We start from the raw sequence: 23183 nt of genomic DNA on the forward strand, positions 1-23183 counted from the left end.
GTGATAGTGGAGTGTGGTTGGAGTGATAGTGGAGTGCGGTTGGTGTGATAGTGGAGTGCAGTTGGAGTAATAGTGGAGTGCGGTTGGAGTAATAGTGGAGTGCGGTTGGAGTAATAGTGGAGTGCGGTTGGTGTGATAGTGGAGTGCGGTTGGTGTGATAGTGGAGTGCGGTTGGTGTGATAGCGGAGTGCGGTTGGAGTAATAGTGGAGTGCGGTTGGAGTGAGAGTGGAGTGCGGTTGGAGTGAGAGTGGAGTGCGGTTGGAGTGAGAGTGGAGTGCGGTTGGAGTGAGAGTGGAGTGCGGTTGGAGTGATAGTGGAGTGCGGTCGGAGTGATAGTGGAGTGCGGTTGGAGTAATAGTGGAGTGCGGTTGGAGTGATAGTGGAGTGCGGTTGGAGTGATAGTGGAGTGCGGTTGGTGTGATAGTGGAGTGCGGTTGGAGTGATAGTGGAGTGCGGTTGGTGTGATAGTGGAGTGATAATGGAGTGATAGTGGAGTGCGGTTGGAGTGATAGTGGAGTGATAATGGAGTGCGGTTTGAGTAATATTGGAGTGATAGTGGAGTGCGGTTGGAGTGATAGTGGAGTGCGGTTGGAGTGATAGTGGAGTGATAATGGAGTGATAGTGGAGTGTGGTTTGAGTAATATTGGAGTGATAGTGGAGTGCGGTTGGAGTGATAGTGGAATGCGGTTGGAGTGATAGTGGAGTGTGGTTGGAGTGATAGTGGAGTGATAGTGGAGTGATAGTGGAGTGATAATGGAGTGATAATGGAGTGATAATGGAGTGATAGTGGAGTGCGGTTTGAGAAATATTAGAGTGATAGTGGAGTGTGGTTGGAGTGATAGTGGAGTGTGGTTGGAGTGATAGTGGAGTGTGGTTGGAGTAATAGTGGAGTGTGGTTGGAGTGATAGTGGAGTGCGGTTGGTGTGATAGTGGAGTGTGTTTGGAGTAATAGTGGAGTGTGCTTGGAGTGATAGTGGAGTGCGGTTGGAGTGATAGTGGAGTGTGGTTGGAGTGATAGTGGAGTGCGGTTGGAGTGATAGTGGAGTGCGGTTGGAGTGATAGTGGAGTGTGGTTGGAGTGATAGTGGAGTGTGGTTGGAGTGATAGTGGAGTGTGGTTGGAGTGACAGTGGAGTGTGTTTGGAGTGACAGTGGAGTGTGATTGGAGTGGTTGTAGAGTGATAGTGGAGTGTGGTTGGAGTAATAGTGGAGTTTGGCTGGGGTGATAGTGGAGTGTAATTGGATTGATAGTGGAGTGTGGTTGGAGTGATAGTGGAGTGCGGTTGGAGTGGTAGTGGAGTGTGGTTGGAGTAATAGTGGAGTGTGGTTGGAGTGTGTTTGGAGTAATACTGGAGTTTGGCTGGGGTGATAGTGGAGTGTAATTGGATTGATAGTGGAGTGTGGTTGGAGTGATACTGGAGTGTGGTTGGAGTGATAGTGGAGTGTGGTTGGAGTGATAGTGGAGTGATAGTGGAGTGTGGTTGGAGTAATAGTGGAGTGTGGTTGGAGTGTGTTTGGAGTAATACTGGAGTTTGGCTGGTGTGATAGTGGAGTGTAATTGGATTGATAGTGGAGTGTGGTTGGAGTGATAGTGGAGTGTGGTTGGAGTGATAGTGGAGTGTGCTTGGAGTGATAGTGGAGTGCGGTTGGAGTGATAGTGGAGTGTGGTTGGAGTGATAGTGGAGTGTGGTTGGAGTGATAGTGGAGTGTGGTTGGAGTGACAGTGGAGTGTGTTTGGAGTGACAGTGGAGTGTGGTTGGAGTGATAGTGGAGTGCGGTTGGAGTGATAGTGGAGTGATAATGGAGTGATAGTGGAGTGTGGTTGGAGTGATAGTGGAGTGCGGTTGGTGTGATAGTGGAGTGTGTTTGGAGTAATAGTGGAGTGTGCTTGGAGTGATAGTGGAGTGCGGTTGGAGTGATAGTGGAGTGTGGTTGGAGTGATAGTGGAGTGCGGTTGGAGTGATAGTGGAGTGTGGTTGGAGTGATAGTGGAGTGTGGTTGGAGTGACAGTGGAGTGTGGATGGAGTGATAGTGGAGTGTGGTTGGAGTGATAGTGGAGTGTGGTTGGAGTGATAGTGGAGTGTGGTTGGAGTGACAGTGGAGTGTGTTTGGAGTGGTTGTAGAGTGATAGTGGAGTGTGGTTGGAGTAATAGTGGAGTTTGGCTGGGGTGATAGTGGAGTGTAATTGGATTGATAGTGGAGTGTGGTTGGAGTGATAGTGGAGTGTGTTTGGAGTAATAGTGGAGTGCGGTTGGAGTGATAGTGGAGTGTGGTTGGAGTAATAGTGGAGTGCGGTTGGAGTGAGAGTGGAGTGCGGTTGGAGTGAGAGTGGAGTGCGGTTGGAGTAATAGTGGAGTGCGGTTGGAGTGATAGTGGAGTGCGGTCGGAGTGATAGTGGAGTGCGGTTGGAGTAATAGTGGAGTGCGGTTGGAGTGATAGTGGAGTGCGGTTGGAGTGATAGTGGAGTGCGGTTGGAGTGATAGTGGAGTGCGGTTGGAGTGATAGTGGAGTGCGGTTGGAGTGATAGTGGAGTGCGGTTGGTGTGATAGTGGAGTGCGGTTGGAGTGATAGTGGAGTGCGGTTGGTGTGATAGTGGAGTGATAATGGAGTGATAGTGGAGTGATAGTGGAGTGATAATGGAGTGATAATGGAGTGATAGTGGAGTGCGGTTTGAGAAATATTGGAGTGATAGTGGAGTGTGGTTGGAGTGATAGTGGAGTGTGGTTGGAGTGATAGTGGAGTGTGGTTGGAGTAATAGTGGAGTGTGGTTGGAGTGATAGTGGAGTGCGGTTGGAGTGATAGTGGAGTGATAATGGAGTGCGGTTTGAGTAATATTGGAGTGATAGTGGAGTGCGGTTGGAGTGATAGTGGAGTGCGGTTGGAGTGATAGTGGAGTGATAATGGAGTGATAGTGGAGTGTGGTTTGAGTAATATTGGAGTGATAGTGGAGTGCGGTTGGAGTGATAGTGGAATGCGGTTGGAGTGATAGTGGAGTGTGGTTGGAGTGATAGTGGAGTGATAGTGGAGTGATAGTGGAGTGATAGTGGAGTGATAATGGAGTGATAATGGAGTGATAGTGGAGTGCGGTTTGAGAAATATTGGAGTGATAGTGGAGTGTGGTTGGAGTGATAGTGGAGTGTGGTTGGAGTGATAGTGGAGTGTGGTTGGAGTAATAGTGGAGTGTGGTTGGAGTGATAGTGGAGTGCGGTTGGTGTGATAGTGGAGTGTGTTTGGAGTAATAGTGGAGTGTGCTTGGAGTGATAGTGGAGTGCGGTTGGAGTGATAGTGGAGTGTGGTTGGAGTGATAGTGGAGTGCGGTTGGAGTGATAGTGGAGTGCGGTTGGAGTGATAGTGGAGTGTGGTTGGAGTGATAGTGGAGTGTGGTTGGAGTGACAGTGGAGTGTGTTTGGAGTGACAGTGGAGTGTGATTGGAGTGGTTGTAGAGTGATAGTGGAGTGTGGTTGGAGTAATAGTGGAGTTTGGCTGGGGTGATAGTGGAGTGTAATTGGATTGATAGTGGAGTGTGGTTGGAGTGATAGTGGAGTGCGGTTGGAGTGGTAGTGGAGTGTGGTTGGAGTAATAGTGGAGTGTGGTTGGAGTGTGTTTGGAGTAATACTGGAGTTTGGCTGGGGTGATAGTGGAGTGTAATTGGATTGATAGTGGAGTGTGGTTGGAGTGATAGTGGAGTGTGGTTGGAGTGATAGTGGAGTGTGGTTGGAGTGATAGTGGAGTGATAGTGGAGTGTGGTTGGAGTAATAGTGGAGTGTGGTTGGAGTGTGTTTGGAGTAATACTGGAGTTTGGCTGGTGTGATAGTGGAGTGTAATTGGATTGATAGTGGAGTGTGGTTGGAGTGATAGTGGAGTGTGGTTGGAGTGATAGTGGAGTGTGCTTGGAGTGATAGTGGAGTGCGGTTGGAGTGATAGTGGAGTGTGGTTGGAGTGATAGTGGAGTGTGGTTGGAGTGATAGTGGAGTGTGGTTGGAGTGACAGTGGAGTGTGTTTGGAGTGACAGTGGAGTGTGGTTGGAGTGATAGTGGAGTGCGGTTGGAGTGATAGTGGAGTGATAATGGAGTGATAGTGGAGTGTGGTTGGAGTGATAGTGGAGTGCGGTTGGTGTGATAGTGGAGTGTGTTTGGAGTAATAGTGGAGTGTGCTTGGAGTGATAGTGGAGTGCGGTTGGAGTGATAGTGGAGTGTGGTTGGAGTGATAGTGGAGTGCGGTTGGAGTGATAGTGGAGTGTGGTTGGAGTGATAGTGGAGTGTGGTTGGAGTGACAGTGGAGTGTGGATGGAGTGATAGTGGAGTGTGGTTGGAGTGATAGTGGAGTGTGGTTGGAGTGATAGTGGAGTGTGGTTGGAGTGACAGTGGAGTGTGTTTGGAGTGGTTGGAGAGTGATAGTGGAGTGTGGTTGGAGTAATAGTGGAGTTTGGCTGGGGTGATAGTGGAGTGTAATTGGATTGATAGTGGAGTGTGGTTGGAGTGATAGTGGAGTGTGTTTGGAGTAATAGTGGAGTGCGGTTGGAGTGATAGTGGAGTGTGGTTGGAGTGATAGTGGAGTATGGTTGGAGTGATAGTGGAGTGTGGTTGGAGTGATAGTGGAGTGTGGTTGGAGTGATAGTGGAGTGCGGTTGGTGTGATAGTGGAGTGCAGTTGGAGTAATAGTGGAGTGCGGTTGGAGTAATAGTGGAGTGCGGTTGGAGTAATAGTGGAGTGCGGTTGGTGTGATAGTGGAGTGCGGTTGGTGTGATAGTGGAGTGCGGTTGGTGTGATAGTGGAGTGCGGTTGGTGTGATAGCGGAGTGCGGTTGGAGTAATAGTGGAGTGCGGTTGGAGTGAGAGTGGAGTGCGGTTGGAGTGAGAGTGGAGTGCGGTTGGAGTAATAGTGGAGTGCGGTTGGAGTGATAGTGGAGTGCGGTCGGAGTGATAGTGGAGTGCGGTTGGAGTAATAGTGGAGTGCGGTTGGAGTGATAGTGGAGTGCGGTTGGAGTGATAGTGGAGTGCGGTTGAAGTGATAGTGGAGTGCGGTTGGAGTGATAGTGGAGTGCGGTTGGTGTGATAGTGGAGTGCGGTTGGAGTGATAGTGGAGTGCGGTTGGTGTGATAGTGGAGTGATAATGGAGTGATAGTGGAGTGCGGTTGGAGTGATAGTGGAGTGATAATGGAGTGCGGTTTGAGTAATATTGGAGTGATAGTGGAGTGCGGTTGGAGTGATAGTGGAGTGCGGTTGGAGTGATAGTGGAGTGATAATGGAGTGATAGTGGAGTGTGGTTTGAGTAATATTGGAGTGATAGTGGAGTGCGGTTGGAGTGATAGTGGAATGCGGTTGGAGTGATAGTGGAGTGTGGTTAGAGTGATAGTGGAGTGATAGTGGAGTGATAGTGGAGTGATAATGGAGTGATAATGGAGTGATAATGGAGTAATAGTGGAGTGCGGTTTGAGAAATATTGGAGTGATAGTGGAGTGTGGTTGGAGTGATAGTGGAGTGTGGTTGGAGTGATAGTGGAGTGTGGTTGGAGTAATAGTGGAGTGTGGTTGGAGTGATAGTGGAGTGCGGTTGGTGTGATAGTGGAGTGTGTTTGGAGTAATAGTGGAGTGTGCTTGGAGTGATAGTGGAGTGCGGTTGGAGTGATAGTGGAGTGTGGTTGGAGTGATAGTGGAGTGCGGTTGGAGTGATAGTGGAGTGCGGTTGGAGTGATAGTGGAGTGTGGTTGGAGTGATAGTGGAGTGTGGTTGGAGTGACAGTGGAGTGTGGTTGGAGTGACAGTGGAGTGTGTTTGGAGTGACAGTGGAGTGTGATTGGAGTGGTTGTAGAGTGATAGTGGAGTGTGGTTGGAGTAATAGTGGAGTTTGGCTGGGGTGATAGTGGAGTGTAATTGGATTGATAGTGGAGTGTGGTTGGAGTGATAGTGGAGTGTGTTTGGAGTAATAGTGGAGTGTGCTTGGAGTGATAGTGGAGTGCGGTTGGAGTGATAGTGGAGTGTGGTTGGAGTGATAGTGGAGTGTGGTTGGAGTGATAGTGGAGTGTGGTTGGAGTGATAGTGGAGTGATAGTGGAGTGGGGTTGGAGTGATAGTGGAGTGCGGTTGGTGTGATAGTGGAGTGCAGTTGGAGTAATAGTGGAGTGCGGTTGGTGTGATAGTGGAGTGCGGTTGGTGTGATAGTGGAGTACGGTTGGTGTGATAGTGGAGTGCGGTTGGTGTGATAGTGGAGTGCGGTTGGTGTGATAGCGGAGTGCGGTTGGAGTAATAGTGAAGTGCGGTTGGAGTGATAGTGGAGTGCGGTTGGAGTGAGAGTGGAGTGTGGTTGGAGTAATAGTGGAGTGCGGTTGGAGTGATAGTGGAGTGCGGTTGGAGTAAAAGTGGAGTGCGGTTGGAGTAATAGTGGAGTGCGGTTGGAGTGATAGTGGAGTGCGGTTGGAGTGATAGTGGAGTGCGGTTGGAGTGATAGTGGAGTGCGGTTGGAGTGATAGTGGAGTGCGGTTGGAGTGATAGTGGAGTGCGGTTGGAGTGATAGTGGAGTGCGGTTGGAGTGATAGTGGAGTGCGGTTGGTGTGATAGTGGAGTGATAATGGAGTGATAGTGGAGTGCGGTTGGAGTGATAGCGGAGTGATAATGGAGTGCGGTTTGAGTAATATTGGAGTGATAGTGGAGTGCGGTTGGAGTGATAGTGGAGTGCGGTTGGAGTGATAGTGGAGTGATAATGGAGTGATAGTGGAGTGTGGTTTGAGTAATATTGGAGTGATAGTGGAGTGCGGTTGGAGTGATAGTGGAATGCGGTTGGAGTGATAGTGGAGTGATAGTGGAGTGATAGTGGAGTGATAGTGGAGTGATAGTGGAGTGATAGTGGAGTGATAATAGAGTGATAGTGGAGTGCGGTTTGAGTAATATTGGAGTGATAGTGGAGTGTGGTTGGAGTAATAGTGGAGTGTGGTTGGAGTGATAGTGGAGTGTGGTTGGAGTGATAATGGAGTGCGGTTGGAGTAATAGTGGAGTGCGGTTGGAGTAATAGTGGAGTGCGGTTGGAGTAATAGTGGAGTGCGGTTAGAGTAATAGTAGAGTGCGGTTGGAGTAATAGTGGAGTGCGGTTGGAGTAATAGTGGAGTGCGGTTGGAGTAATAGTGGAGTGCGGTTGGAGTAATAGTGGAGTGCGGTTGGAGTAATAGTGGAGTGCGGTTGGAGTGACCCAAGCTGGGAAACGGACTCTGGTGCTGTGAAGCAACAGTGCTAACCACTCTTCGGTATATTTTGTGCGACTAAGTGCTGCCAGAAAGGGTTACCTCATGTTTTGAGATTGGACCCCCTTATCCCGGATCTCTCCACCTTAAGAAATAGCTTCTTTTTACCTACCCTATCGAGTCATTGCATCATTTTAAGTTGTGATGTGGAGATGCCGGCGTTGGACTGGGGTGAGCACGGTAAGAAGTCTTACAACACCACGTTAAAGTCCAACAGGTTTGTTTCAAACACTAGCTTTCGGAGCGCTGCTCCTTCCTCAGGTGCTCCGAAAGCGAGTGTTTGAAACAAACCTGTTGGAGTTTAACCTGGTGTTGTAAGACTTCTTACTGTGCTCATTTTAAGTTAGATCACCCCTCAACCTTAAACACCAATGAAAGGTGCTTCTGAATTAACAGAAGCAGACTGTACATATGAAACTATTCCAATCTGTGATTGTGCTCCCTCTCTCCCTGGAAATATCTGCTCTAATCCCAATTTATCTTGTAACTTTTAATATGTTCTGTCTTTCTCATCCGTGTCCTCAAACTCTTGGCCTTTCCCCATCTTTGCAATCTCCTCTAGACCTATAACCCTCTGAGAACCTGGGTGACTCTAATTCTAGCCTCTACAGCACCCCCAGTGCTAATCGCTCTACCATTGGGGCCATCACTTCAGTTTGCCAGGCCCCAAGCTCTGGAATATATTTCCTGCAGCTCGCCACCTCGCTTTCCTTGTTTAAGACTCCTTAAAATCTGGACCTTTTGGTCATTTCTCTTTTATTCCTTAATGGGATGTGAGCGTCGGAGGGAAGACCAGCATTTGTTGCTCATCCCTTATTGCCCTTGAGAAGGTAGTGGTGAACCGCCTTTTGTAAAAATTCAAAGTACCCAATTATTTTTTTTTCCAATTAAGGGGCAATTTAGCATGGCCAATCCATCTACCCTGCACATCTTTGGGCTGTCTCCCCACAGACACGGGGAGAATGTGCAAACTCCACACGGACAGTGACCCGGGACCGGGTACGAACCCTGGTCCTCAGCGCCGTGAGACAGCAGTGCTAACCACTGCGCCACCGTGTCGCCGTGAACTGTCATTTCGAAGTGCCGCAGTCCGTATGGTGTGGGAGCATCTCAGTACACCCGACCTAATATCTCCAAGTGTGGCTTTGTGTCATATTTTGTTTTATAATATTCCTGTAAAATGTGGTGGAACATTTTCTTATGTTAAAGGTGCTCTATAAATATAAGTTTTGTCTTAGAAGTCATGATTAATTCAACATCAGTGGTGTCATATTCAGACAAGCCTTTGCTTGAAAAAGATCTTTGCTCTATTTAGATTTCTAGTACTGATCATATTTTGATGCCCTCCTATTACCCTTCACAGGCCTGTGAAAATAACCTTTGATTATTTTACTGTATTTGGCTCCCGGGTTATATAAACTCCCACACCAAGTAATCCAGGTTTGCAGCTATTTGGAGGTTGAAGTTTTCTATTGGTCACTATACTATTAAGAGAGAGTTGCACCACTTACTCAAGGTATTTTTTAAACATTATTACTCAGGATGTGGGCACTACTGACTGGGCCAGCATTTTTACCCATCCTTATTTCTCTTGAGAAGGTGGCTTTGAGTCCGTGTGCTGTTAGGGAAGGAGTTCCAGGGTTCGACCCAGCGACGCTGAAGGAACAGATATCTCTGTCCAAGTCAGCATCGGTCAGGTGAACGGGGAGGCGGTTGTGTCCCCGTGAGCCTGCTGCCCTTATCCTTCTTGCTGGTAGAGCTTGCGCGTTTGGGAGCTGTTGACTGAGAAATCTTGGTGAGTTGTTGCATCTTAGAGATGGTGCACGCTGCTGCCAGGGTGTACCAGTGGCGGAGGGCAGGGTGTTTAAGATGGTGGCGAAGGTGCTATAGTTGACTTCAGTGCCCTAGATCGGAGAAGGGTGAAGAATCAACCAGGGTTCCAGTTCCTGATCATTATCCAATGAAGAATGTCTCCTTGTGTCAAATAATGATCAGGGTCGGTATGACCGAATCCCAATGTTGTTGTGTTATGCTTCTTCACGTAGCATAAGCTGCTTCCTTGACATATACTCTGACAAAGGAAGGTTCAGACTTGGAGATAGGTTTAACACATTTATTGAACAGTTAACAATTCTCCTACTTGAGTTTGACTCTCCTGCTAATCTTGCTATAGTAACTCAGTCGAACTAACCAGTCTGCTCTAAGCCACGTGGTGGGTGTGATGCTTCTGATCTGCCCCTGTCCTACTCTCTAAGTGTCGCCTGTGGAAAGAGGCAGAGCATGTGTGCCCTGTCCTTTTATATGGGTTGTGTAATGCCCCCTTGTGGTAGTGTCACCTCTGGGTGTCTTGCCTGCCCATTGGTTGTGTCCTATTCTGTGTGTTCATTAGCTGTATGTCTGCATGTCATGACGTCTCTCTAGTGTTTACTTAGTCTTGGTGTATTTACCTTAACCCCTTGTTTATTTACAGTGATGCATATCACCATAAATGTGTCATCAGAAGAGGGACAAGTTTTTCACAGGATTTTCACAGTAACATCATTGCGGTGTTAATGTAAACCTACTTGTGACACTAATGAAGATTATTATAAGTTAACTGGAAAATAATATCAGTAAACTGCTTGATGATTCAGCTGGAGATACACACCCAGGGTTTTCCACCTCCACTGTTTCAGTAGGATTAAGCCAGAACAGAGGCCGGTGACTTTTGGGTTAATTTGGGCTTGAGTTGTTTTACAGCATGGACGTTTAAGCTGGGGAATAAACCTAAATGACCTACTTTGTTGTTTCCCAGAGGAAGCAATGGTGATTTCAGTGATTAATGAACACTTTGGAAAACTATTTTCAGAATTCAAACTGTGCACATAATTTCCTTCAAATAACATCTGCAAAAATAATTATCGCTGACTTTTTTATGAATGTGATGGAGAGAAAAAGGTATGACCAGAGGGATAATTCTCAATTGAAGTGTTCATAGAATTAGCAAAAATGTTCTTAAAGGGGGAATGTCACCAGAGCTTTACAGCAGATCATATTTCAAGAACAGGAGTGAGAGATTCTCTGAAGCCTTGAGTTGACTAACCGGCACCTTCTTGTACTGTAACGTATGCTCCATCTGTTTTGGAGTAAAGTTTGTTTATGGATTTTTAATGTGGGATTTTGAAACAATTAAACGGAGCTCCCTCCAAGGATGCTGGCCAGGGAAATGGGCAGGCAAGCATCCATTCTATGATCAGATGAATTGCCTCAGACATTGGATAAAACATTAAACTGAGGCCCGGTCTGCTCCATCAGGTGAACGTAAATGAACTTGTGGCACTATTTGAGAAAAAGGAGGGGAGATTTCCCCCTGGTCAATAAATATCTATCCTTCAATCAACATTCCGAATACAGATAATCCAGCTGTTATCATATTGCTGCTTGTGGGAGCTTGCTGCTTGCAAATTCCTGTTCTTCCCACATTATAAGAGCGACCTCACTTCAGAAGCACTTCATTGGCTGTGAATTGCCTCATTGGGAAGTCCTGAGGTTGTGAAAGGTGATATATAAATGCAACTCTCTCTACTTTTGGTTTGCAACATTTTTGATCTCCTGCTCTACTGGACATTCAGGTGGACCATTGAAATGAAATGAAGTGAAAATTGCTTATTGTCACAAGTAGGCTTCAAATGAAGTTACTGTGAAAAGCCCCTGGTCGTCACATTCCGGCGCCTGTTCGGGGTGGCTGGTACGGGAATTGAACCGGCCTGCCTTGGTCTGCTTTAAAAGCCAGCTCTTTAGCCCTGTGCTAAACCAGCCCCATTGTTGAGACATGTGTGAACATAGAGCATAGGGCAGCATGGTGGCACAGTGGATAGCACTGCTGCCTCACGGCGCCGAGGTCCCAGGTTCGATCCCGGCTCTGGGTCACTGTCCGTGTGGAGTTTGCACATTCTCCCCGTGTTTGCGTGGGTTTCGCCCCCACAACCCAAAGATGTGCAGGGTAGGTGGATTGGCCACGCTAAATTGCCCCTTAATTGGAAAAACGAATTGGGTACTCTAAACTTATTTTTAAAGAAGAACATGGAGCACAGAATTAGAGATTTGTGAATGTCCCTTATGAGTAAATAGCTCCCAGACAGTAAGTAGAGGTACGGATGGAGAATAGTCACTCGGAGTGGAGGGGGTATCTGACTGGTCAGCACCCATGGAATCCAGAACTGTGCTAACCTCATACAGTTGAATTGTTCAGATACTGGCTGTCTAGGATCGTCTATAAAGAATGGTATTTGTGTAAAGTTGCATACAAGGGAGAGAGCTGCGAAATTAGTGCTGCTTAAATCAAGCTCCTCTCATGTCCATAACAAAAAGCTTGCCAATGGCAGCCCCCAAGATGTTGACAGTGGGGAATTCCGCGATGGTAATACCATTGAATGTCAAGGGAAGATTGTTAGATTCTCATTTGTTGGAGATGATCATTGCCTGGCACGAACGTTACAAGTCACTCATCAGCCCAAACCTGGATATTGTCCAGGTCTTGCTGCATTTGGACATGGGCTGCTTCAGTATCTGAGGAGTTGCGAATGGTGCTGAAGATTGTGCAGTCGTCAGCGAACATCCCCACATCTGACCTTATGATGGAAGGAAGATCATGGATGAAGCAATTGAAGATGGTTGGGCCTAGGACACTCCCCTGAAGAGCATCTGCAGTGATATCCTAGGACTGAAATGATTGTCCTCTAACACCACAACCATATTCCCTTGTGCTAAGTATGACTCCAACCAATGGAGGTTTCCCCCATGATTCCCATTGACTTCAGTTTTGCTCGGGCCCCTTGATACCACACATGGGCAAATGCTGCCTTGATATCAAGGGAAGTCACTCTTTAATTCATCTCTTTAGTTCATGCTTGGACTGAGGCTGATATGAGATCAAGAACTTAGTACCCCTGATGGAACCCATTTCCTTAAGTGGGTCGGTGTAAGATTTGATAATAATAATCTTTATTGTCACAAGTAGGCTTACATTAACACTGCAATGAAGTTACTGTGAAAATCCCCTAGTCGCCACACTCCGGCGCCTGTTCGGGTACACTGAAGGAGAATTTGGAATGTCCAATTCACCTAACAAGCACGCTTTTCGGGACTTGTGGGAGGAAACCGGAGCACCCGGAGGAAACCCACGCAGATACGAGGAGAACGTGCAGACTCCACACAGTGACCCAAGCCGGGAATCGAACCTGGGACCCTGGCGCTGTGAAGCAACAGTGCTAACCACTGTGCTACCGTGCCGCATAATGCACCTGTGAAGTGCCCTGGGGTACTGTTAAAGACGCTAAAGAAATGCAAATTGTCATTGATGTTGCAAACTCAATCTACATCCCTGCCCCAGCTCGAGAAAAGTCTCATAAGAGAATGCAATTGTGACAAGCCGATAGTTTGATTTTGGTACAGAAATGGGACTGTTCTCTTTCCAGCAATCAAATCGCTCCTCAGTTTGTCTGTTTTCACTTGTCAGGTTCTTGAATACAGACGGTTGTCAGGGGGATCAGCGGCAGTACAGAGTGTGTAACCTTGTGGTGAGTACACTTCTGATGGAGCACTGGCAGCACTCCATGCTCTTTACATCTTTCAAAAGCACTTCATCCCAATTTAGTTACCCAGCATCGATTATAACTCCAAACAAGGATCTTAATCCTTCCCATCGATCAGAGCAATTGTTTACTTCCATCTCCGACTTCCATCTCTAGCCCAGCCGACCTGCTGCTGAAATCCTCACCCATGTCTAATTGTCAGCTCCATTATCAGCCGTTCCAGCCTCGATTCTCTGTGATCTTTAGCTTACCCTGGACTTTGATGGCTTTACCCTGTCCCACACCCAATCCCAGACATTCATCCTGTCCTCGCCGCCCCAGTCTCATCTTCATGTTTGAACCTCTCCCTGGATTCACCCCTCCGTATCTCCACTATTTATTCCAATGACCATCAATGCTAAAAGTAAAAACAGAAAATGCCGGGAAAAACCAGCAGGCTATGGCAGCCTCTGCGGAGAGAGAAACACGGGGTTAACGGTCGGGATTTTCCGCCAGCCCCTACCACGGTGTATTTTTCGTTGGCAGAGACGGCCCTCCATTGGGCGGAGACGGGATCTTCCAGTTCCGCCACTGTCAATGGGGTTTCCCATTGTTCCAATTGTTCGTACCCTCCCCCATTGGGGTGCGGGAGATCACCGTCGGCGGGAACAGTCTGAAAATCCCGCCCAACGTTTCGGGTCTGTACCCTTTCATCAGAACTGGAGAAAGTTAGAGATGTGTTATGGGCGAGGTGTTTTCAGAACCCCAAAATGTATCATGGAGTTCAACCAACCTCTCCCTTTAATGGATTTGTTGCTTTTCCTAGCGCACGGCTTTTTCCCTAGGTGTGGGATTACAATTATGGACACGTGGGTTTTTCCACACAAAACACTGTTTATTCCATGAACTCAACTTAACATCTTAAATAAACATTGGATCTCTGAACACCCCTTACTTCAAAGACAACTCAGAAAATATTGCAACAATAAATAATTCCTAAAAATGTTCCTTCAAACTTCCAAGAGACTTAACACCTTTAAACAGTATCACATCAGGTTAAAGGATATATATATTTTCTGTAGAATGGCAGAGATATATTAGCTTGGTTGACTTCAGCTCCCGCACCTTGATTTCTTCCTGCTAACTCTCTGGAAACCCACAGACACACCCAAGCTGCTGTCTCAAACTGGCTTTCTACTTTTAAACTGCTCTCAGCAAAACCAGCCAGACACTTTTTAGCTGAAACTTCAAGAATGGCTGAACTGAGCTGATCTCCACCCACTCTATGACATCACTGTTTTCTTAAAGGTACATTGCTAAAAACATCCAGTTCTTAAAGGCACTCTCGCATGACATAGGTTTTGACAAAGGCGTAGGTGGGACATGAACAGAAGGAAGGACTGTGATAGGGTGAAAGCCAGGAGATTAAATAACAAGAGAGTTATTTTACACGGCTGAAGAGAATGGTGATGGAGCAAAAGAAAATCCAAAGAAAATAGGTGCATAGGGCAGGTGTGCTGCTAATTGGGGGAAAACAAGTAAAGGAAACACAATGGAGTACACATTATGGTCTGAAATAGTTGAACTCAATGTTGAGTTTGGAAGGCTGTATTGGCTTTGACCCGATCACAGGCATTGATTTTGTGCTTGAACTACCCAGCCCTTTGTAATAACACATTGGGTGGGATTCTCCGATTGGGTGGAGAATCGTGCTGGTTTCACTCCAAATTGCAATCCCCCGTCACCTCCGCAGCGGCGTCAATGCAGTTCGGAACGTACGTACAGTAAACACCGTTGGCTCGGTATTCTCCAGGGCCTCCACAATGCTCCGCCTCCGCCGAGCAGGATTCTCCAGCGGGGGAATAGGGAAGCAAAGGCAAGGGCATCAGCCCTCCTCCCCATATGAAGTTCTGGCTGGTCCGATACCCCGAAGGCCACCACTCCCGGGCATGGCTCCACCCTCACCTCCACAAACTTGGACATCGCCTCGAACAAGGCTGTCCAGAACCTGACAAGTCTGGGGCATGCCCAGGACTTGTGGGCTTGGTTGGCGAGGCCTCCTTGGCACCGTTTGCATTTGTCCTCGGTTCCTCATCAGTTTTGGTTCTTAATTGGACCTTTGCAACCAGCTTTGGGATATTTTTCAACAATATATGGCATGCATTGTAAAATCAAAGTTGTATTGTGCGTTCTTGCAGCCTAGATCTTAGCAATTTAAGCAGTAATTTGACACAATTCTCATAGGACTGCCCTCCAGGATCCATTGATTTCCGAAAGATGCAATGTTCTCTCTATAACAACAAGCCAATCCAGGGCAACTTGATGAATCACCAGTGGCTGCCATTCTATGGGGGTAAGTGCAGAACGTTCTCCGCAATCACAGTACAGTTGAATCATTAGGATCCGAGTGATGTGGACCCGGAGGCTAATTCAATTGACACTAACTGGCTTCATCTTGTTTAAGAGGATGGGATTATAGGGAAGCTCTCAGCTGGCGTTTGCTATCAGAACAACGCAACGGGACCCCATGATACTCTCCGAAACTTGTGCACATCGTCTAGCGTACATGCAATAATAAGTCTAGCTTCTGTACACCTAATCTAACCTCATCCAGTAAAAATGATAACAATGATAATGAGCTGGATTCACTGATCCCCAAGCCACATGTTTCTCGGCGGCGCACTATTCGCTGGCGGCGGGATTCCCTCTTCCCGCTGCGCGTCAGTGGGATTTCCCAATGACGGGGTGCGCCTCCAGCCGGAAAAAGAATCCCGGCCAATATGTTTGGAAAGAAGATAATGGCCTTGGAAGCACTGCAGCTTGACCATAATAGACTCCGGGCTCCGAGGGATAAATTATGTGGAGAGATTACATCACTGAGGCTTGAATTCCCTGGAACGGAAAAGGGCAAGGTTAAGATTGATTAAGGTTTTTCAGAACTTGGAAGGAATTTGCAGAGCAGAAAGAGAGAATCATTTCCTCCACAGTGTCTAGAACGAGAGGACATAGCCTCAAAATCGGAGACAGGCTGTCCAGGAGAGAAGTTAAGGAACACTTCCTTTCACAAAGGAAGTGATGGAATTCTCGCCCATGTGAGCTCAACTTTAAGTCCTAGATCGGTAGACTTTTACTGGTCATGGATAGTGAGAGATATGTGGAAAGTAGGATATAGAACAGCCATACGAACATACACACCAACGTACGAAATAGCAGCAGGAGTAGGCCGCTCGGCCCCTCGAGACTGCTCCGCCATTCAATCAGATCATGGTCGATGTGATTGTCGCCTCCTGCCTAACCCCGATAACCTTTCACCCTTCTTTATCAAGAATCTAATACAATGCCATGCTAGCATTAAATGGCAGAACAGGTTTGGGGGCAGCACGGTGGTGCAGTGGTTAGCACTGCTGCCTCACGGCGCCGAGGGCCCAGGTTCGATCCCGGCTCTGGGTCACTGTCTGCGTGGGGTTTGCACATTCTCCCGGTGCTTGCGTGGGTTTCGCCCCCAAAACCCAAAGATGTGCAGGGTAGGTGGGTTGAGCACGCTAAATTGCCCCTTAATTGGAAAAAATGAATTGGGTACTCTAAATTTATTTTTAAAAAAGGTTTGATGGGCTGTGTTCCAGACTCCTGTACACCTAACCTTGTGTGCAACTAACTGTGATATAATACCTAATCTTGTGTAAAAGTAATAATGCTATGAATCCTGTACACATGATGATTAAAAAGTGCCATTGCTACAAAAAGTAATCCATAAAAATCTGGCTTCAATCATTGTATGGAGATCAATGTGGTGGTTTTCAGAGGAGTGGAGATACTAGCAGATTAATTGCCTGAGTGGTCCTGTACATTAAAATGTATCTAAGTTACAGCTGTATCTGTGGGGTAACAATTCCCTCTCCAGCGCGATCGTAAATGCATCAGTGAAGTTTCCCTCTGATCATTATCTCCAGAAAGATTGTAAACTCATTACCAAAGAACAGGTTTACAGTTTTGCCAGAAATATGAAGCACAGGAAATCTTTACAGACACATTTACGATGTTGCAACGTGCAATGACCAGAGGGATTCTGACCCCATGAGAAGAGCATGCAAGGAACAGAAAAAGATGAACACAGCTCATCTCTCTCTGACCTTCCAACTCCCACAGCCAAATTCATTTTAAACTACTTTAGTGCCTGATCCCCATACCTAATCCTGGCTTTCTAATGTTCTGAATTCAGCAGCTGGGACCGACAAGATAGAAAAGCTTGGATCAAATGGTTTTAACCCTCTCAGTACCACTAGTCCCAAAAACTTAAGAGCAAACTTTGTTTCGTGCCTATCATTGATCTATCTGTTGTATTGGACTTTCCTTGGGTTTGGTTTAGTGACTCACCGTTGTCTGGGGAGATTTGTGTCAGCTTGAACCTTACTCTCTTAATCTTCAATTCAACAGCTCCCAATCAATGTGACCTCAACTGCCTAGCCAAAGGGAAGAATTTCTACTACATGTTTGGTCGTGTCCTGGATGGGACGAAGTGTAGACCTGACTCACCGGATATATGTATTAACGGGCAATGTCTGGTGAGCAATTTCCCAGTAAAATGATATAAACAGAAAAATGATTTTGCGCACCCGATGAACAAGCTGCTGGATCAGGCTGAGGGCAGTGGGTTACATTATTGTCGGCGGGGTGTCAGTGATGAGGACCGCTTGGCAATACAGGGACGGTGCTCCCAAAGTAAATGGCCATTCTCTGAGCACATAACAACCACTGTTTAAAACTGGCACTGTCGCCAGGGATGGAATATGTCATTTACTTGCTTTTCGGTATCTCCTGCAATGTAACCACTCTTTCCTCCCCCCCCCCCCCCCCGCCCCCCCCCCCCCCCCCGCCCCCCCCCCCCCCCCCCCCCCCCCCCCGCCCCCCGCCTCCTGCAGCTAACTTCATGTCAGCGTTTTCAGAGCTTGACCCAGTCTTACCTGGAAACTCCCCACCAGAATAACATGTTGAAAACTCTCAAGAGAAACAGGACATGTAGCCCTGGCAAATGCCTCCTTTTTCTTTTTGACGAGGCCTACAATAGCTCTCGTTATCCAAGGTTCCCGAAAATTGCCGTATTTATCCTTCTTTCTCACAGGAACATGCCGGTCCTGAATTCCTTCCAACTGACACTTGGAAGCCCCCCACATGTCAGATGTTGATTTACCCTCAAACATCCACCCCCAATCTAGGTTCTTCAGTTCCTGTCTAATATTAGCCTTCCCCCAATTTAGTGTTATAATTAGCCTTCCCCCAATTTAGCACATTCACCCTAGGACCACTCTTATCCTTGTCCACCAGCACTTTAAAACTTACTGAATTGTGGTCACTGTTCCCGAAATGTTCCCCTACTGAAACTTCTACCACCTGGCCGGGCTCATTCCCCAATACCAGGTCCAGTACAGCCCCTTCCCACGTTGGACTGTCTACATGTTGTTTTAAGAAGCCCTCCTGGATGCTCCTTACAAACTCTGCCCCATCTAAGTCCCTGGCACTAAGTGAGTCCCAGTTAATATTGGGGAAGTTGAAGTCTCCCATCACAACAGCCCTGTTTTTACTCTTTTCCAAAATCTGTCTACCTATCTGCTCCTCTATCTCCCGCTGGCTGTTGGGAGGCCTGTAGTAAACCCCCAACATTGTGACTGCACCCTTCTTATTCCTGATCTCTACCCATATAGCCTCACTGCCCTCTGAGGTGTCCTCCCGTAGTACAGCTATGATATTCTCCCTAACCAGTAGCGCAACTCCGCCACCCCTTTTACATCCCCCTCTATCCCACCTGAAACATCTAAATCCTGGAACGTTTAGCTGCCAATCCTGTCCTTCCCTCAACCAGGTCTCTGTAATGGCAACAACATCAAGTACTAATCCAAGCTCTAAATTCATCCGCTTTACCGGTAATACTTCTTGCATTAAAACATATGCACTTCAGGCCACCAGACACGCTGTGTTCAGCAACTTCTCCCTGTCTGCTCTGCCTCAGAGCCATACTGGCCCTATTCCCTAGTTCTCCCTCAATGCTCTCACCTTCTGACCTATTGCTCCCGTGCCCACCCTCTGCCATACTAGTTTAAACCCTCCCATGTGGCACTAGCAAACCTCGCAGCCAGGATATTTATGCCTCTCCAGTTTAGATGCAACCCATCCTTCTTATATAGATCACACCTGCCCCGGAAGAGCTCCCAGTGGTCCAGATAACGGAAACCCTCCCCTCCTACACCAGCTGTTTAGCCACATGTTTATCTGCTCTATCTTCCTATTTCTAGCCTCACTGGCAGGTGGCACAGGGAGTAATCCTGAGATTACAACCCTCGAGGTCCTGTTTTTTTAACTTTCTGCCTAGATCCCTGAACTCCTGCTGCAGGACCTCATGCCCCTTCCTGCCTATGTCATTAGTACCAATATGTACAACGACCTCTGCCTGTTTGCCCTCCCCCTTCAGGATTCCCTCTACCCGTTCAGAAACATCCTGGAATCTGGCACCAGGGAGGCAACATACCATCCTGGAGTCTCTTTCACGTCCACAGAAGCGCCTATCTGTGCCCCTGACTATAGAGTCCTCTATGACTATTGCTGTTCTGCGCTTTGACCCTCCCTTCTGAACATCAGAGCCAGCCATCGTGCCACTGCTTTGGCTGCTGCTGTTTTCCCCTGATAGGCTATCCCCCCCGACAGTATCCAAAGGGGTATACCTGTTCGAGAGGGGGACAACCACAGGGGATTCCTGCACTGACTGGAACAATCGATGTTCCAGTTACTTCACCATCCCCAATACTTCTCCCTAAGGTCCTAAATTATCAGTGTTCCCTGTGTGTGCACGCATTAATTCGCACAGCGCTGCACAGGCTGCTTTAAGGTCGAACATCCCCTTTAAGATAGCATGTGCGCACAGTTGCACAAAATAATTTAGAGGTACTGTCCATTCGAAATGGCTGGAAAACATTCAGAGGGCACATTGATTGAGGTTCTACAAGCCTCAAAACCCCTCCTGTATTGTGCTCAGTTGGCACGATGCAAGCTGTGACATTGAGTGTCCGCAGGCTATTCAACTGCCAAGGCAAAACTAGTCAAAACGCATATCCTGTCTTTGCCAGGACTGACGCGACAACCCAGGAGGCTGGGCTGTTTTATTTGTACTGAGGCCAACATAGAACCCTGCTCACTGCCGACCCTGGCTCAGAACAGTAATTCTGTGGAGACGAGGGATGGAGATAGGTGACTTGAATTCCATGCACGGTATTATAATATTCCCAATTTAGCCAATCGGCGGCAGTCCTGAATGAGATTGGATGTGGGGCTTTTCCTGTAGAGTTAATCTAACGACGCCAATGCTTCTAATAACAGACACCAAGCACATACAGGTCAGAGCTACTATGCCTTGGACCCAGTTCTCCCCCCCCCCCCACTATGCACTCTGTAAGCGTAGCTCCCTATTGAAGGTACAGAATTAGCCCTTACACGTGTGTTTTTTGAGCACTCCAAACAATACTGAGCACTGTGTGACACGTAAACAGGAGCACTTACATTGAAATGGATAAGTGAACCTTGTGCGTAGAATGTGGGGCAGGCCCTTCAGAGTAACTGAGGCATGTACATTTCCCTCACATCTGTCTCACCGTTCACATCAGATTCTTTCACTGTCGATTGACTGTAACCGCGCTGAATCAGTGGAGGTACATGTTTTGGTTTCCGCTCTCTTTTGCTTTTCAGAAAGTAGCTTGTGACAGGATCCTCGGCTCAAAGGCCACAACGGATGTCTGCGGCGTTTGCGGAGGACGGAATGACTCGTGCGTCTTGGTCCGGAGAGTGTACCGATCAGCGCTCCCCTCTACTGGTGATTGCCTTGTGCCTTGAGTAAAACATGGGTCGGAATTGCCGTGGGCGCTGATAGTCTGCGGTGAACCACAATGCCACGAGCAACGCGCAATAGCTGGTGGGGAGTGGGAGTAACAGTGCAGGCCCCCTCTGCCAGATCTGAAATTAAAAAAGAAACTAAAAAAAAACTGCTGGAAAGGTACAGCAGTACAACCAACATCTGCAGAGAGAGTATAAAGAAGGGTATTTGCATTACCCTTCAGAGCACACAGCCTAAACACCAGAACCTTTTCCCTTTACAACTGTTGACTGACCTGCTGTGTTTCCAGTGTTATTTCTTTCCAGAACCATGCTGCCCCAAGGCCAGATTTTCATTGATTATCACAACTGATTAGCTGCCAATTATTATTAACCTTGGCCACTCATCTCTCAATACACCTTTCTAGGTGTGGCATGGTAGCACAGTGGTTAGCACTGTTGCTTCACAGCGCCAGTATCCGAGGTTCGATTTGTGGCTTGGGTCACAGTCTGTGCGGAGTTCACACATTCTCCCCGTGTCTGCGCGGGTTTCCTCCGGGTGCTCCGGTTTCCTCCCATAGTCCAAAGACGTGCTTGTTAGGTGAATTAGACATTCTGAATTCTCTCTCCAGTGTACCCGAACAGGCGCCGGAATGTGGCGACTTGGGGCTTTCCACAGTAACTTCATCGCAGTGTTAATGTAATACCTGTGACAATAAAGATTATTATTGTTAATTTAAGAATTTGTCACCCGGTGTTTTTGAACTTTAGCCTTCAGGTGATCGCCGGAGATGTTTTTATTTGTATCTTTAACTTACTCTTATCAAATCGCTCTCTTTGTTATGTTAGCAAAGACTTAACTTTGTAAAATCAAAATAAAAGCTATTGCACAATCAGTGCTTTGGATGTCCCTTAATAGGAAGGCCATTGCGAACGTTCAGAGTTGAATTCAAGAGTATAGAAGGAGCCACATGAGATACTGGGATTAGTTTATGGGGAGGCAGTGGCATAGTGGTATTGTCGCTGGGCTAGTAATCCCAACACCCAGGATAATGTGTTGGGGGCCCCGGTTCAAATCTCACCACAGCAGGTGATGGAATTTGAACTCAATAAAATATCTGGAATGAAAAGGTCTAATTGACAATAATCAATTGTTGGAAAAACCCATCACTAATGACATTTAGGGAAGGAAATCTGCCGTCCTGTCCTGGTCTGGCCTACATGTGACTCCAAACCCACAGCAATGTGGTTGACTCTTAACTGCGCATCCTCAAGGGCAATTAGGGATGGGCAATAAATGCTGGCCCAGCCTGCAGCGCCCACACCCCATGAACAAATTTTTAAAAAGTTCCACTGGGACGAAAAAGGCTATGAGACGATTTAATAATGACTCTTAAAATTTCGATAAGTTTTTGATTCTGTTTTTCGTTGACAGAAGAAAGCGGAGAGGAGACTTGATATTTATTCAAGATCCTGAGGGGTATGGACAGGGTGAATAGTGAGAATCTTTTCCCACTCAAGCATCAAGAGCTAGAGGCACGGATTCAAAATAATCATAGAATCCCTACAGTGCAGGAGGAGGCTATTCGGTCCATCGAGTTTGTACCGACACTCCAAAAGAGCACCCTACCTAGGTCAAATTCCCTACCCTATCCCCGTACCTCACCTAATCTTTGGACACTAAGGGACAATTTACCATGGACATTCCATCTAACCTGCACGTCTTTGGACTGTGGGAGGAAACCGGAGCACCCAGAGAAAGCCCACGCAGACACAGGGAGAACATACAAACTCCACAGAGATGGAATTGAACCCGGGTCCTGGGCGCTGTGAGGCAGCAGTGCTAACCACTGTGCCACCACCGTGGGCAAAAGGAGTTGAAGTGTTGTGAGGAAAACCTTTCTCACCCAGCGGTAGATTTGGGTCTGGGACGGATTTCCCGGGAGGTTGGTGGAAGCAGGTTCAATCGAGGTATTCAAAAGGGAATTAGATTGCTATCTGAAAAGAGCGGATGTGCAAGGTTACCGGGACAAGACACGGGTGTGGGATTAGGTAAAATGCCCTTTCAGAGAGAGAGTGCAGACTCAATGGGCAAATGGCTTCCTCCTGCCCTGTAAAGATTCTGTGATGGGGTGAATAGATTACAATGATTGCCGATGGTGGGGGTCTTTCCACAAGGTCATCAATTTAAAATTGCCACTTTAGAATAGGGATCGCATGTTGAATACATTTCTCTGAAACTGATAGTTATTGGAGCATAAAATGCTTCGCCACAGGGAACGGTTGAGGCGGAGATCTTCAAAGCAAAATTGGACACATTTTAGAAGCAGAGAAAATGTAGAGTTATGGGGAGAGGTTGAGCAGTGGGATCAGTTTGGGATTATTCCTTCTAGGAGCTAGCACAAACAGAATGGGCTGACTAGCCTGTCCCTTTGTTAGAAGCTTCTATATAGTATTTTATAATTTTATAGTATTTTACTATGGCTCTTGGATTATATTCTATGATGTCCACAACAGAAATTTTTATTATTTAAATGTCTTGCACAGT

At 47.2% G+C, this 23183-nt stretch overlaps 1 protein-coding gene across 2 annotated transcripts in view; it reads left to right on the plus strand.

The window, feature by feature from the left end:
- Positions 1–23183, plus strand: part of LOC140394929 (ADAMTS-like protein 5) — a 235106-nt gene that overhangs the window by 185239 nt on the left and 26684 nt on the right. For both annotated transcript variants that reach the window (XM_072482128.1, XM_072482127.1), the window contains exons 4-7: positions 12727–12787; positions 15026–15134; positions 17216–17343; positions 20513–20636. In XM_072482128.1, the coding sequence (XP_072338229.1) occupies positions 12727–12787; positions 15026–15134; positions 17216–17343; positions 20513–20636 (422 nt within the window). The remainder of the gene's footprint in view (positions 1–12726; positions 12788–15025; positions 15135–17215; positions 17344–20512; positions 20637–23183) is intronic.

This window comes from Scyliorhinus torazame, chromosome 18, assembly GCF_047496885.1.
Source record: "Scyliorhinus torazame isolate Kashiwa2021f chromosome 18, sScyTor2.1, whole genome shotgun sequence".
Lineage (NCBI taxonomy): Eukaryota > Metazoa > Chordata > Chondrichthyes > Carcharhiniformes > Scyliorhinidae > Scyliorhinus > Scyliorhinus torazame.